Genomic DNA, 15,644 nt, shown 5'->3' with positions numbered 1-15,644 from the left:
GAATTGGGCATAAAACTTAGGGGAAAAAACAATTCTGATGAAATCGATGCTAATAAACGAGATTACAAGTCCAAAAACTGAATATGAGATGCTGCTACAACAGAAAAAATGGACCTAATATGTTAGATAATTGTGTGAAACAGAGAGTAGACAACAGTACAGTACCCACCCACTTTATTTTGTGAAAACACTGGTGCTGGCACTAAGCTTTATAATAAATGGTCCAGAATAGTGAAAACCGGAGTGTGATTGTAAAAGTTCAAAACAAATTCCGTGAACACTAAAACTGTGTTTGTCAAATACGAGTGTTGATGTTAGTGCTCCAGGCAATAAGAGAAGTGAACCGTAGATCTTAAAAATTGACAGATCAACAATGGTATGGAGGAAAGAACATTAAAAGAGACTCGTAGTAAAAGTACTGTGCCAAAAGTTGTAGAAAATGTTACGATCGGAAATTACTCCACTTCTCCCAACGGAAATACGTTGTGCAAAGTTACAAATAATGAAGAAAAAGCAAAATAATCAATGATGGACGAAGCAAGTAGGACGTAGAAAGCAGACTAGGATAGGCAAAGAGAGTACTTCTGGCCAAGAAAAGTATACTGGTAGGAAACGTAGGCTTTAATTTGAGGAAGAAATTTCGGAGGATGTACGTTTGGAATAGAGCACTACATCGTTGTTAATGATGGATAGTGGAAAAACCGGAACAAAAGAGAATAGAGGCCTTTAAATGTGGTACTATAGAAGAATGTTGAAAATTAAGTGGACTGATAAGATGAGGAATGAGGAAGTTCTCCACAGAATCACTGAAGAAAGGAACGTTTGGAGAACACTGACACGAAGAAGGGACCGGATGACAGGACATGTGTTCAGACATCAGGGATTAACGTCCAGGGTAGTAGAGGGAGCGGTAGGTGGTAAAAACGTTTGAGGAAAACAGATATTGGAATATACTAATAAATGACTGAGGACGTAGATGGAGGCATAATAATTTTTATACCTCCATGAGGACGTAGGAAGCAAGTGCTACTCTGAGAAGTTAGCCGAAGTGAGATATTCGTGTCGGGTCGCATCAAACCGATGAAAAGAATGCTGCTATGAGTGAATCAAATTATTTAGCTATATATGCCAGATGTCTAATAAACCATATTCACTAACATCCCACGGCGCGTGTGCAGAAATGCCAATGGCTTTGGGAAAATCATATGAGATATCTTTAGTCATCCAAAGAGTTTTACCTGTGTGCGTATTGTATATTTTATAGATGTGTGGACTGTCAGTTTGTTCTGCGTGCGGTGAAGTTCGTGTGTAATCGTTGTTGGTTATTCGTCCTTGTGTATTGTTTTGATACAGCTCCTAAATATGGTAAGTGAATATCGCTGTTGCTGCTATTGAAGATGTGAATATACTACTGCAACGCGAGAAAGGGATGCCGGCTGCTGCATTCATTGCGGTCAGACAAAGTGAACTGAGTATTTTAACAGGAAATATATGATTGTATATGCGCACACACCTTGTTTGTTCGATTTTGATTGCCGCTTTACATTTCGTAAGTGAAAGTAGCAGATGCGTAAGTAAACTGGTATCAGGGGACCTATAACACCTCACAGGTCATCGAAATTCCAAGATGAAGTATGTACCAAGTTTCAGAAGTAATTGTGCAATCAAAGTTGTATCTGAAAGATATTTTTTTCTTTACGCTTCAATTATTTCTTAACTGTGAAGAATTATAATTGTTCCCGCAGTCAGTTGACCTAGCTGCTCTTTTTTTCTTGTTTTTATATGTTTTACATAAATTTACAACCTTACCCTTACAATCGTGTAGCGAGTAGGAATATAAAATTTCAGATCTTTAGCGTGGATCTGAATGTGGGAGTTTTTTCTTTACATGTGGAACACCAGTGTAAATAGATGCTGGAAGACAAACACGGACTTATCTGAAAAGTCATTACGTGCGTGCCTCGTTTATATAGAGAATTTTATGCCCTCATGAATGTTTACGGTGAAAGATGGGGGAAAGAGCTTTGAGGAGTTATTAATTAGAAATTTCCCAGTTTCTCTTCATGAAACAAAAAAAAAGTATACTCAATAATTAAATTTGTAGTTAGCAACTGAAAGCAACAAGTCATATTCGTTGTGGCGACCTTTACATATAAAATAAACAGAGCCTCCAGATATCACTTCTCATTAGTACATAATGGAGTGAAACAGTCTGGAATTAAAGTTATCAAAACCTCGCCACATGGTTCTACTACCCCCGCAATTGTTTCATGTAACATTAATATTTTAATGAACCGTAGTTGGTTTCGTGTTCCACGGATCGTTTCGCACGATAAACCGTAATGGAGTTGAACGAATCATTTTACATTCAAGTCGCAAGTTCAATAATTAATTTGTAAATATGGCTGCATGATGAACATTAAGATGTTTATTTTTAATGTACAGAAGTTAGTTAGTAATTCCTGCCCACCACCTTTTAAACATCATAATGATTGACATTCTTCTATAAAATAGAATTTATCAAGCAGAAACTTTTTCACTTTGTTTCCAAATTTTACTCCGCACTCTGTATGACGTGTTATATCACTTGGTGTGTTATCAGACATTATAGTTACAATATTGTGCACACCTTTTTGTGCTAAAGACATCCTTAATTGGGAGTAATAATGTTATTTTTTCTTCTGGTATTGTAATTATGTACAACATTGTTACTTTTGAACTGTAGTGAATTATTTACTAAAAACTCCAGGAGGAAGTAAATATATAGTGAAGCAATAGTCAGAACACCAAACTCTTTAAAGAGGTCATTTCAAGATGATGTGCGTGAAAACCATGTATTATTATTACAGCACCTTTTTGGGCATTAAAGACTTCCTTTCTTACAGATGAGTTTTTCCAGAACATTATTCCACCTGTCATTGTTGATTAAAAATGTTGGATTACTGATTTATCTCCCCAAGATTAGCTATGATTTTGAGTGCAAATGTGGCAGAAGAAAGTCATTTTAAGAGTTCCTATATTTCTTTCTTCCGATGTAAATTCCCATAAATATGGACACCTAATAATTTTGAAGTTTCCACCCACTTAATCATTACCTCACAAAGTGTTACATTTATCATTGTGTAGTATGCATAGATGAGCAGAACTTATATATTATCGTGGTTAAATTTTTGTGATTGATATTGGACTTTCAGGCACTGTAGCACATCAGACTCAGAAAAAAGGGATGTTTCTTGGATAGATATTTGTGCTGTAGCAGTGAAAGTGCATATTTGCGCAGTAAGCAAGTATAAATATGAAATGATATACAAAAATTCTACTGTTCTCTTTTTTTAAAATTGAGGGTGAGACCATTTACACAATATCAGTCAATGATATTTTTAAGAACATTGTTTACCATTTCTTCTGTTTCTCTATATATGCATGAACTGATTACAGTACTAGTGTCATCTGTGAAAAGATATAATTCTGCATGTTGTATATTAAATGGAAAGTCGTTTACATATGTGAGGAAGAATAGTGGAGCTAAGACTCAGCCCTTTACACAATTTCTCCCCAGTCAGAATTATATGGTTTGAATTATGAAGTACAACTATCTTCATTCTTTTGGTTGGATATGACATCCATTAGTTGGCTGAACCATCAATTTCCCAAAACTTAATTTTATCTAGGAGAATACTCTGATTCACACAGTCACTACTGATTATGAAGCATAGTAGGGCCGACATAAAGAATTTGAGTAGAATATTTATGGAATAGTAGTAAAATAGAGTAGATTCACTTAATTCTCATGAGTTTTCCATATCTTCATGAAAGTTGCTTAGTTATGGCTAGTACAGTGCAGGATGTTAAAATGTTTCAGTAGTGTCTGAAGAACTAGCTCATTAATGGCATTGAAAGTATGTAATGTAGCTTAAAATGTTTACTACACTTGTGCTTGTAAACTTCTTGTTCAGAGGAAATTTAAATAGTGACAACCATTGCTTTTTAAACATTGTCATTCTCACCATAATCTATTATGTAGAAGGAACTACTTTGAAAGAAAGTGATCACTATCCATAGGAAGGTATTCAGATTAATCTCTGTGCTACTGGTGCCTCTGAGTTTACTGTTGTAGGATGTGTTTGTGTGATAAATTTATGTGAATGTAGATATGGAGACTATGCTGCAGATAAAGTCTGTTATCACAAACTTTATTTTGCATTAACATTCAGTAACTGTGCCAGCACTCAGCCAACTTAATCTAGACCTAAGGCTGTGCTAAAGATCAGTGCCACACCATGAAAGAATTCAGCAGGGACCAGCATCACACTATAGCCCTCCAACTGAATGTATACTGCTGTGAAACTTCACGGCGTATTGAAATTGTGCGCCAAGCCTGGCCCCAAATCCAGACCCTTTCCTTTTATGTGCAACATGATTCCCAACTGATTTAGAGAACTGCCTATGGAAGACAAGAATCTGGGTCTGAATCCAGTCCCAACCCATAGTTTGTCTGCAAGGAACATTTATTAACTTTTGTTATGATAGATTTGATTCCTGTTATAATCTTTAACGAGGTAGTTTTTACAATGAAATTGGGCCCCTATGAGCAGAGTGTGATGATTTTCGCTTAAGAGCTATTCATGTATAAATCAATGTTCAGTAAAGGTGAAGCTGTCCTTAAACTGAACGCTCGTTTGAACACAACAGTGTTTTACTATGCCCATTCCTGTTGGTGGTAGTCTACTGTTGCCGTCCTATTTTGAGCTGCCTGCCCCCCCCCCCCCCCCCCCCCCCCCCCCCCGTTATAGGAGGACCTACAGTTTAACTTGGCATTTTTTAATGCATACAGATAAATGAATGTTTAATGGGAATATAAATTGTGGTTGTAGTTTGGATACAGACAGCAAGGAAATCAGTTATCTAGTGACACTGTCTACCTTGAAAATTACGTAGCTGACACTCATACACCCCTCCACAACACAAGAATTTATTATACTCTTTTTGTTTGACAGGTATAATAAAATTTGTATTTTAAAACTCCCAGAGTTAGGAAATGTTGAAGTCAGTGCTGTAAATTCACATTTCACTGAGTACCATGTTAACACTAATTCCCCACAAAATCTGTTCCATTATTCTTGAACACGAAATTTGAGAGTTATGCCCTTTCTCCCTTTTTGAGAATTGCTTAATAAGACATAATTGTATCTCTGCAGTAATGTAGGAAGCTCTTTATCTCTAAAAGCCAGTGAACAAGATTTCAACCAATCTCTGAACAGTGTAATTCTTAGAAGAATTGAAGCTTTCAGTACCGTTTAACCAACCAGTCACTTTTCAACCTAACAAAGACCTCAGGCTATGCCACAAGTTTGTCTGTAATCAGCTAAAAAAAAGAAAAACTAATATTGTCAAAGTTAAGTTACTTCTGTTTATGCCCATATAATGTCACAGGACATCATTATGTAATAGGTCAAAGCTGACATCTGCTGTCGGTAGTTTCAGTTAGCAATAATTTTCATTCACATCATGATTATATTCTGTTGAAATGCTCAGTGCTTTTTGTTGAGCTGTATCTTCACTGGCAGGGTGTAACTGAAGCAAATTGCCTTAACAGCGGAATCGCTGATTCACCTGTAGACCAGGACGAGCTCTCTTACATGCACTTAATAACCAAATTTTATATTGAATTGTCCCATGTTAGACCAGCCAACAGTTCCTTCTAGGAATGCTTTAGACCTCATCAAACTTTTCTGCTTTTCTCATTATGGTGGTGGTATGAGTATGAGGCACTAGGTTATCCTGGTCAGTGTTTCCATAATATGAGCTGTTTTTATATTGAATTGTCCCAGTCCCCTCCAATTTTTATTTTTTAAATCACTGGGTCTATTGAAAAATGGCAATATAAGGCACCTGCATCCTCTGTTGCAATTAAAGCGGTGTACTTGGTTGCGGGATACCACCCGTCTGCTTTGACCTGTGACGTAGTTGTGCTGTGATGTATTGTGTGATGTCACTGAGCCACGGTGTGTGTGTGTTTTGGTATGGAAGTGAAATGTTGTCGAGGGTGCAATATGTGAAAAGTTGGCATACTCTACCAGTTTACTTATGTGGTGGTTGTGTGTTTGTGACGTGTGTTGTTATGTCATTTAGTGTGCTAAGTCACCATGATGTGGAGTGTACGAAATTATGTGGTGGCACGATGGGATATGTTGTGCAGAATGTTGTCATATAAAACAAAATATATCGAGAAGTTTAAGCTGTATTCTTAGGTTACTGCATAACCACTAATTGGAGCAATGTTTTTAATTAAGTCGTGGGAGAAGGTAGGTGGAGCAATCTTTATTAATATATTAAAATGTGCAGCTGTTATTAATAAACATTGATCCACTTACCTTCTCCCATAATTTCATTAAGACGTTTATTCTCCCACCTTTTCCCATGGTTTGATTAAAAATCATTGGTCCACTTATGATGTTTATGAAAACTATTTTCTCATGGGTTCTGCTGTCTTGTCCTACCCAATTACTCATTCATCATGTTCACTTCCCATCATTCGCCACGTATGCACTTACTTACTGCAACATGCAACAGAAAAGAACCAGACACTGTAAGTGCACTTTTGTTCTAGGATTGAGCTATATAAGTGAACTGGAGAGTGGGTTGCCAGTTTTTGTAGTTGTTTGGGGGGGGGGGGGGGGTTAATTGCTATCCGGATCTACAGTTGAGCTATAAAGGTTGAGCTAAAAGGGTTTGTCCCCATCCAAAATGGTGGTGTCCCAGTCTCCAACCATCCCCAGTGGAAGAATAGGGTACATGTCAGATGGACCATCCTCAGTGTGACCTTAACTTATCTGTGATTAGGTTCAGTTTTTGTTTGACAAACCCAAAAAAGAGATGAGATGATTCTCCTGGGCATGGAATGTGTCAGAAAGTATAACATAAAAAACATAGAACATCTGAATATAATGCTCACTTCCCTGATCATTTGTCAGGAGATTGTCAAGATATGTGAATACATTGCACTAAACTGGAACTGCTAATATTTACAGAATTAATACACTGTCAGAATGAAACATACTTATGCATTTGTAATAAATTTATCATACCCGAAATAACTAATCTTGACTGTTGTGACCAAGTGCCGTCAAAACGTAATCTGGTCTAACAGTCCTGCTAAGATATTCATTTGTAGAGTAGATAGACTTGCCTAACAAAAAGTGTTTCAAACTTTGTTTAAACAGTGATTTATCTAAAACAAAGTTTTAATGGTTTTTTAAGGGCCTAAGCATACAGCACGTCAAATCGTGTGTTCTTGATAAGTGCAACGGGAATCTATTGTCAGCTGCTTACAACAGGTGCCTCTTGCACTTACAGTGGCTCCAAATATCACCAGTGGAGACATTGCGGGTGTGAACATGGTCTGTGTATTACTGAAACTGGTTACCATAACACAAAAATAAATGTGCCCTGAACTTTTGGTACGTGTAATATCAGTGGCTTGAGAACTGTTAACATTTATGACTTGTTGATGGCTACATTTTTATGACATATATAATCTGAAGCTAAGAAGAAAAAAAATCCACAGTATTAAAATTTGTAGTCACAGTCACTTGTGCCAACATGAAATTTAGCTGTGCGATTCCAGTTGCTGTTTCGTGTTCTTGTGTTGACACTGAGATATTGTTAAAATTTTTGAAGTGATTTTAATTTAAGTGTAATTAGCACGTTATTTTTCCTAACATTTTTCTGTATGTATGCTTTTTGTGTTTTGTTTCAGTTTGTCAAAATAATTTTCACTTTACTTTCTGTATTTCCCCTCCTCCCTACATTGTACACTTACGAAAGATCAAAGAATCAAAATTGTGTAAGACCGACATTCCCAGAGAGGTATTTTAACTGTGGGAATGGAAGAGCCTGCCCACATCAAGTTGAACAAATCATTGTAGCTCACCTTTGTATGGGTCACTATCCTTTAATCCATTACTCACTCCTTCCCCATAATAAGCCTCTAGGATGGAGTGAAAATGACATAATTATAACAATGTGCCATATTGTAATTGAAGGTTGTTTGTATTCTGATTAGAGGACATTAAACAGTTCAACCGAGAGCATGCCTTCTGCTTTACTGATAGTTGGAAGAGTGCAGCACAAGTTTTAAAATTTTGTGACGAGTCAGGACTCCTTGCCAAGTTGTTAGTTCCTCCCTCTATTTTATTTATTTTGTTTTATTAGTGGTCAGCCAGGAACATATATTTGGGGAAAAAGTTTGTGATTTTTTAAAAAAGGATGATGATTGAAAGAGCGCAAAAAGGAAATACAAACTTGGCATATATCACACTTAATCAGTTAAGTTGACAGATGGCTTACTAACAACAGAGAGAAACCCCCCCCCCCCCCCCTCCTGCTTGCCGCTCTTTGACAGGTTCGTGCTTGGCTCCCACGGGGCCCCAGCCTTTGCAGCATCTTTTCCCTTCCATGCTGCATGTCTATCCTGTTGCTATCCCTTTACCATCCCTTGGGGAACGTGTCTGGTATGTTGTTGGAAATGTTCTGCAGAGTCAGTGTACCAATATCAGAACACTGTCCACTGTCTTTCGTTCCTTCTGTCTATTTTTTGTTGCCCTTCTTCTATCCTTCCTCTGCTTTGGTGTTTGAGGTTCCTCTTTTTCTTCTTTCTCCCTATGCGCTCCTGAAGAACAGCCCATGCATCAGACACGTAACAGGTGAAAAAGTGACTAGGTGATTCGTAATTCCCAGTCCTGGGTTGACAGGTAGGGTTCGCATGTACCCCCTGGTAAAGGTCATGTCCAGGAAGGGGTGATTGCCTGAGCTGCTCTCTTCGTAAACTGCCATTTGGTCCTTCTGTCAGGCATTTGGGAGGTGTGAACAATCACCTAAGTTGGGTGCGCCCCTTTCTGAGGGGGAGGGGGGGGGGGGGCAGTTGGAGGGAGCACGCCATCGGAGATGCTGACAGTCGTGGGAGATTTTCTCACAATGAGCCAATAATCTTCTTCAGTCTCTGTCTACTAAACATAAACAGAAAGAGGCAAACAATTCAAAGACCCATCCAGCTGCACCACGGTTCCTCGTGGTTTCATGTACTGAAGACCATCAGTCCGTAGCTACAGTAAAGCTGTTTATTATTCAGAAAGGTGCTGATGCAATTACTGATCCTGTAAAATCCCACTTTCATTTATGAAATGGCACTTTACTTTTGGAGACTAGGTCTGATTCTCAAGCACAACTGCTTACCGCTTCACTCCTCCACCACTATCCTGTTGGTGTTGAGGCCTGTCAAACGCTGAATTATTCCCGTGGTGTTATTTACACTAGGATGCTTGATGGTCTGACCAAGGAAGAAATCCAAACACACCTCTCTGATCAGGGTGTCATTGCAGTCGATCAGATGATGAAAAAAGTAGATGCATCCTTAGTGCCCACAGGCGTCCTTTTTCTTACTTTTGATAGAGTGGTGTTTCCGTCAAAGATCAAAGCAGGCTATGAAGATATCACAGTACGACCATACATTCCAAACCAGATTCGCTCCTACCAGTGTCACTGTTACAACCACACTCGATAATCCTGACGACATCCGGCCAAATGTGTAACCTGTGTTAAGGATACTGACGAGGGTGATTGTTTGCCTCCTCCTTCCTGCTTTATCAACTGCAATGGCGACTGTGCCGCCGCCGCCTCCTCCTGAGATTGTCCCGTGTATCTCGATGAACGGACTGTCCAGGAGATGCAGATGGAAAAAAAAGTGCCTTACCTGGTCACTTGCAAGTTGTTGGCTAGTTGGAAACCCTGTGTTTTATCATCCAGCACATACAGTAGTATTCTTGCGACATCTTGCTCCACGAAGGATATGGCCACGCTAACATGTGACCTCAAGTTTAGCACCACGGTGTGAAATTGCACAGGGTCATGGTAGTGTCTGTCTCCTCTTCATCTGTGCAACAAGCCACCAAACTTTCGCCTCACGGGGTGAAGTTACTTGCTACGCAGCTGGCAGGCCGGGAAGGAATACTGTCTCGAAGACTTCCAATGTCCCTCCAGCCAACAAACATGTGAGTTTTCCTCTGCCAACCAGAAAGGCTCTAGGAACTCGAACAAGGGGAAACGGTCTTCTTCTTTGCTTACTTGGAGATCCTCTTTTACGGTGTCATCAAGTGATACCCTGCCCAGCTGACCTGTGTGACGCCGGTGCACACCGTCAACCGTTTTTTTGCCCTGGACTCTGCAGATAAACAAGAGGGGGATTTTGACATCTCTGTAGACCTCACGGAGCAGGATATTTCAGCCTCTGTGCCCTGTAGCAGTGAGTCTTGGAAGGCTGGCACTCAGCAGCTGCCGAGGTGACACCTCTTCATTTTTCCCTTGTCATGACTCTACTCCAATGGAATGTTTGCGGCCTTTGATCAAACAAAGAGGACTTACGGCTGCTCTTAGAATTTCAGTGTCCCCTTGTATTTTGCCTCCAGGAAACTAAATTGCATCCTCACAATTGCTCAGAGTTTGCGCATTTTTTCCTGGTTCACTTTGCCCCCCACCCACCCCTCTCCCCACGCCACCACCCCCCACCCCCAAGGACAGAATTCTATCTCGTGGAGGAGTCATGCTGCTCATCTGGGTTAATGATGATACTCAACCCGTCTCCCTGAAAACCTGGCTCCAAACTGTTGCAGTCTGCATTTTTCTTCTTCACTTTCCCTTTTGGCTTTGTACTGTTTACATCCGTCCGTCATTTGATGTCACTAGGGCAGCCCCCCTCCAGCTTATTGGGCAGCTGTCCCACCTCTTTCTACTGCTCGGTGACTTTAATGCGCACCATGCTCTTTGGAGTCCTCCCAGATCCTGTCAAAGAGGTGCACTCTTGGATGATCTTCTCACTGGCTTAACCTCATCTGCCTTAACAGAAACCCACATTCCTTTCAGACTCCACACACACATATTCCCATTTGGACCTATCCTTCTGCAGTGCCCAGCTTGCCCATCATCTCGAGTGGTCCATTCTCTGTGACACGTACTTGAGCAGACATTTCCCATGTGCTACCCATTTGCTGACACCTACCCCGCCTCCATGCACACCCAAATGTCAACTTTCTAAGGCTGACTGGAGGCTTTACTCCTCCCTGGTGACCTTTGACGAACAACATTTACCCAGTTGTGATGACCAGATGAAATACTTTATGAACGTTATCCTTACTGCCCCAGAACATTCCATTCCTCACACTTCCTCTTTGTGCTGTGTCCCTGTCTCTTCTTGGACTGAGACATGCCCTGATGCAACTCACATGCAGAGCCGTGCTCTCCACGTTTTTTAAGTCATATATGACGGCACACATTCATTATAAATAGTTGTGTGCATAGTGTCATCGTCTTCCTTGTGATAGCAGAAAAGCTAGCTGGATTTCATTTATTAGTTCTTTTAGCAGTTCCACACACTCTTCTGTGGTGTGGGCCAACCTCTGGTAGCTCTCTGGGACCAAGGTCCATTCCCCAATTTCTGGTCTGACTGTAGCAGGTGATGTCATAGTGGATCCTCTTGCTATCTCAAACGCACAGGGCCACTATTTTGCGGAGATTTTGAGCTCCACCTACGATCACCCTGCTGTCCTCCATTGGAAACAAGTGGAAGAGGCTTGAGCGATACTCTTCTCTTCTCAGAACTGTGAGTGCTATAATGCTGCCTATATTATGAGGGAGCTAGATCATGCTCTCATTTCATCCCGATTCTCTGCCCCAGGACCAGGTGATGTTCACATTCAGAACCTTTCTCTTGCGGGCAAGCTCTTTCTCCGACATACATATGATCGCATCTAGGGAGAGGGAACATTTGTCAGATGCTGGCGTGAAGGTACCTAAGTCCGGTAAGGATAAACACCTTCCTTCTAGCTACTGACCTATTTCTCTCACCAACTGTGTTTGCAAGGTGATGGAATGTATGATTCATGCCTGGCTTATGTGGTTGCTCAAGTCTTGGAATTTACTATCCACTGTACAATGTGGATATCGAGCTCACTGTTATGCAGCTGACCATCTTGTCACTTTTCCCATCAATGTCGTAAATGGTTTTCTGTGGAAAACACATACTGGTTGTGTTTTTCGATTTGGAGAAAGCCTAAGACACCTCCTGGAGGACTGGTGTTCTTTGTACTCTCTACATGTTGGGCTTCCGAGGTTTTATGCCTTGTTTCCTTTAGGAATTTTTAAAAGATGAAGTTTTCAAGGTATGTGTGAGTTCTGCCTCATCGGACACCTTTACCCAGGAAAACTGTGTGGCTCAGGGTTCTGTCCTGAGTGGCGACCTCTGTGCTATTGTTGTCAACCCTATTATGGCCTGTCTCCTGTGGGGCATCTCCTGCTCTCTTTTTGTTGACAATTTTGCCATGAATTGCAGTTCTCTACGGGCTTGTCTCATTGAGCGGCCTCTTCAGTGATGTCTCGGTCATCTTTACTCATGGAGCATTGACAGTGGCTTTCATTTTTCCTTTGACAAAACTGTTTGTATGAATTTCTGGCTGAGCAGTTGGTTTTTTTTTTTTTTTTTTCCCACTGTCTTTTTCATCGTGGGCATGTTGTTCTTCCTGGTGCTCATGCTCGATAGGAAACTTTCTCGGTCCTACCACGTGTCTTACCTGGTAGCCCACCGTATGCAGTCCTTCAATGCCGTATGTGTCCTCAGTGGTACTTACTGGGGAGCAGATCGAACTACCGTCTTTGGTCTGTACCGGTCCCTTGTCCTTTCAAAACTACATTGTGGGTGTTTCATTTACGCATCTGCATGTCTGTCCCTCTTATGCCATCTCAATACTATCCACCATCGTGGCATCCATTTGGCCACTGGCGCCTTTTACACTAGCCCAGTTGAATGTCTATGTAGAAGCTGCCGAACTACTTCTGTCCTACAGCCATGACTTTCTCCTCATCAGATATGCGTGCCGTTCATCTGCCAATGTGTGGCCACCCATCCTATGCCACCTCCATCGATTACTCATTTGATTGCCAGTATGGGGCACATTCCTCTTCTGTTACCTCTTGGAGTTCACATTTGGCTCTTGCTCTGGCAGATTAACTTAACGCTACCTGCCACTTTCCCAATAGGTGTAAAGCCTTCACCTTGGCTTCATGTGGTGGCTCATGTTCACCTTGGCCTTCATTTGCTTCCAAAGGACACTACTGCTGCCTCGCTGTATTGCCTTCAGTTTCATGACCTCCGCACAGAACGTCGCGGTAGCACCTTCGTGTACACTGATGGTTCTCCGACTGCCCGTGGTGTCAGGTGTGCCTTTGTCATTGGTACTGACGTTTTTTAGTATCGGCTTCTGGAACACTGCTCAGTATTTACAGCAGATCTCTATGCCCTGTATCAGGCCTTGCAGTACATCTGGCGACACAGGCTTTTCAATTGCGTCATCTGCTCCGACTCTCTGTGCCCTTCAAAGCCTCTGTGTGCTGTACACCATTCATTCCTTAGTGCAACGGGTCCAGGAAAGCTGTCACTTGTCGCTCTTGATGGAGCCACTGTGATGTTTATGTGGGTCCCTGGTCATGTCGGTCTGACAGGAAACGAGGCCGCTGACGCTGGTGTCGAGGTTGCAGTCCTCCTTCTAGAACCCGCGAGTTGTTATATTCCCTCTGATGAACTGTGTTGGTGTCTGTCAGCAGGTGGTGTCACTTCGTCATCACCACTGGTCCTCACTCCATGGGAACAAGCTCTGGGTAATTAAGCCTCTCCCAGCAGCTAGGACGACCACCTCTCGCCGTGAGATCATTTTAAGTAGGTTGCATCTCAGGCACTGTCTTTTTAGACACCACTTTGTGCTCATTACCCTCAACCTTTGATGGTCCACCATGTCCTGACAGAATGCCCTTTTTTTAAGCAGTTATGTTCTCATTTGTGTTTGCCGTCTGAGTTATCGGCAGTTTTAGCCAACAACATGTGAGCTGTCAACTGCATTTTATTTTTTATATGGCAAACGAAATTTAACCTTTAGTTCAAGACCTCCATTTCTCTATGGCTTATTTTATAAGTCTTTCTCCTTTTTTCTTTGTTTAGCTGAGTTATCTTCCCTCAATTGGGATTAATGTGTAGTCGTTTTTAACTCATCTTTGTTTTTGTGTTCTACTGTCGTGACATTGGCGCATATGACCCTAGTTGTTTTTGCGCCTTAAAACAAAACAAACAGAAAGTTGTGCAAACATTTCCAGATTTATTTAAATACTTGTATACTTAAAAAATTAGTCGTAAATGTACAAAGTCATTATTGGGGTAATGACATTCCAGAAGTAGAGCCAAAAGAAATATTTACAGCCGTTTGAGATACAAATAAAGTAATTGTCTGAGGAAATTGTATGTGAACAAAAATGAGACTTTAGACAAAGGATCTACCAGTTTTGAGAAGTGGATATAGCACAGGGAATCATTTGTAGGGCTTCAATAAAATTAAAGAACAGGTACTTAGCTTGGGTCAGAGTGATGGCAATGCTGCCATTAAAAAAATAAAATAAAACTGAAAAAATAACTAAACTTTTGATGTGCAGGTTGGTATGAACGCCAGAGTGCTGTTGGGCATAGTCAAATTGATGGAGATATTTCCCTGGCTTCTTTCGCTTTGAGAACTATCTCATCTAGTCAGTTGTATTACATATCTAGTGTGCACTGCTCAGCCTCTTGAATCATAATGTAATCCATTTTTACACACGCTTCTGAGGCATACATTTTCTTATTGATGATGTGAATGTGGTCTGTAAATTTTTCATATCCTTCCCCGTGCTTCATAGAGATGTTACTAAGTAGCTCTCGGTGGTGACTAGTGGTGCCTCTTGTACAGTAATGCTCACACAATCCCACTGCAAAATCTGCTAGAGTTTTCACTCACTGTAACTTGTCATGACACATTATGAGCACACATGCATCACTTGTCAGCTTTAGACGTACTGTATTCAGCATCAGCCCTCTGATCTCTCACCCATGGTCACTGCAGTCTCAAACTGTCCAGAAAAACTACTTCTTCCCCAGGTTTCCTGCTCAGATGGTGTTAACAAATTAGATAGTGTAAAATCCAGTGTTGGCAAAGGGAGACTGTATGGTGAAGGTGTTTCTCCCCTTCTGGCTATCTAAAATTATTTAGTTCCTCACTCGTACCTTGGTAATTGACACACTGCTCTGAAAGATTGTTTGAGATGTTGTATAACTTCTCGTGTGGTAACTTTCTCGACCACTGACATCTTGTAACTGCTGTGTACTAAAAATAAATCTTTATGGATGACAGTGTGCTACTACATTGAACAGTGCAGATGGAGAAGCTTGTGGAATGAGAGGATATTCAGCAAATGGACTGTCCTTCCCATTCCCTCCATCCGAAACCCATCGAGCACATGTATGATGCATTTGGGAGACGTATTTCAGCATGTCCACATGTGCTAACAGCCATCTAGCAGTTGAAACTTCCTGGCTGGCAGATTAAAACTGTATGCTGGACCGAGTGTCTAACTCGGTACCTTTGCCTTTTGTGGCAAGTACTCTATCGACTGAGCTACCCAAGCACGGCTCGTGATCATTCCTCACAGTTCTACTTCTGCCAGTACCTCATCCCCTGCCTTCCAAACTTCACTAAAGTGCTCCTGTGAAACTTGCAGGACTAGCACTCCTAGAAGAA

The 15,644-nt window shown here is 41.0% G+C and overlaps 1 protein-coding gene across 1 annotated transcript in view; it reads left to right on the top strand.

Annotated features, from left to right (window-relative positions):
* Nucleotides 1-1,226: 1,226 nt before the first annotated feature.
* The window catches only part of LOC126184528 (polyadenylate-binding protein-interacting protein 1), a 112,655-nt gene continuing 98,237 nt past the window's right edge, over nucleotides 1,227-15,644 (top strand). Inside the window, exon 1 of the mRNA XM_049926930.1 lies at nucleotides 1,227-1,365. Coding sequence (XP_049782887.1) covers nucleotides 1,363-1,365 — 3 coding nt within the window. The 5' untranslated portion in view covers nucleotides 1,227-1,362. The remainder of the gene's footprint in view (nucleotides 1,366-15,644) is intronic.

Source organism: Schistocerca cancellata, chromosome 4 (genome assembly GCF_023864275.1).
Source record: "Schistocerca cancellata isolate TAMUIC-IGC-003103 chromosome 4, iqSchCanc2.1, whole genome shotgun sequence".
Taxonomy (NCBI): Eukaryota; Metazoa; Arthropoda; class Insecta; order Orthoptera; family Acrididae; genus Schistocerca; species Schistocerca cancellata.
Note: the sequence above shows the minus strand (reverse complement) of the source record. Positions and strands in the feature narration are given on the sequence as shown.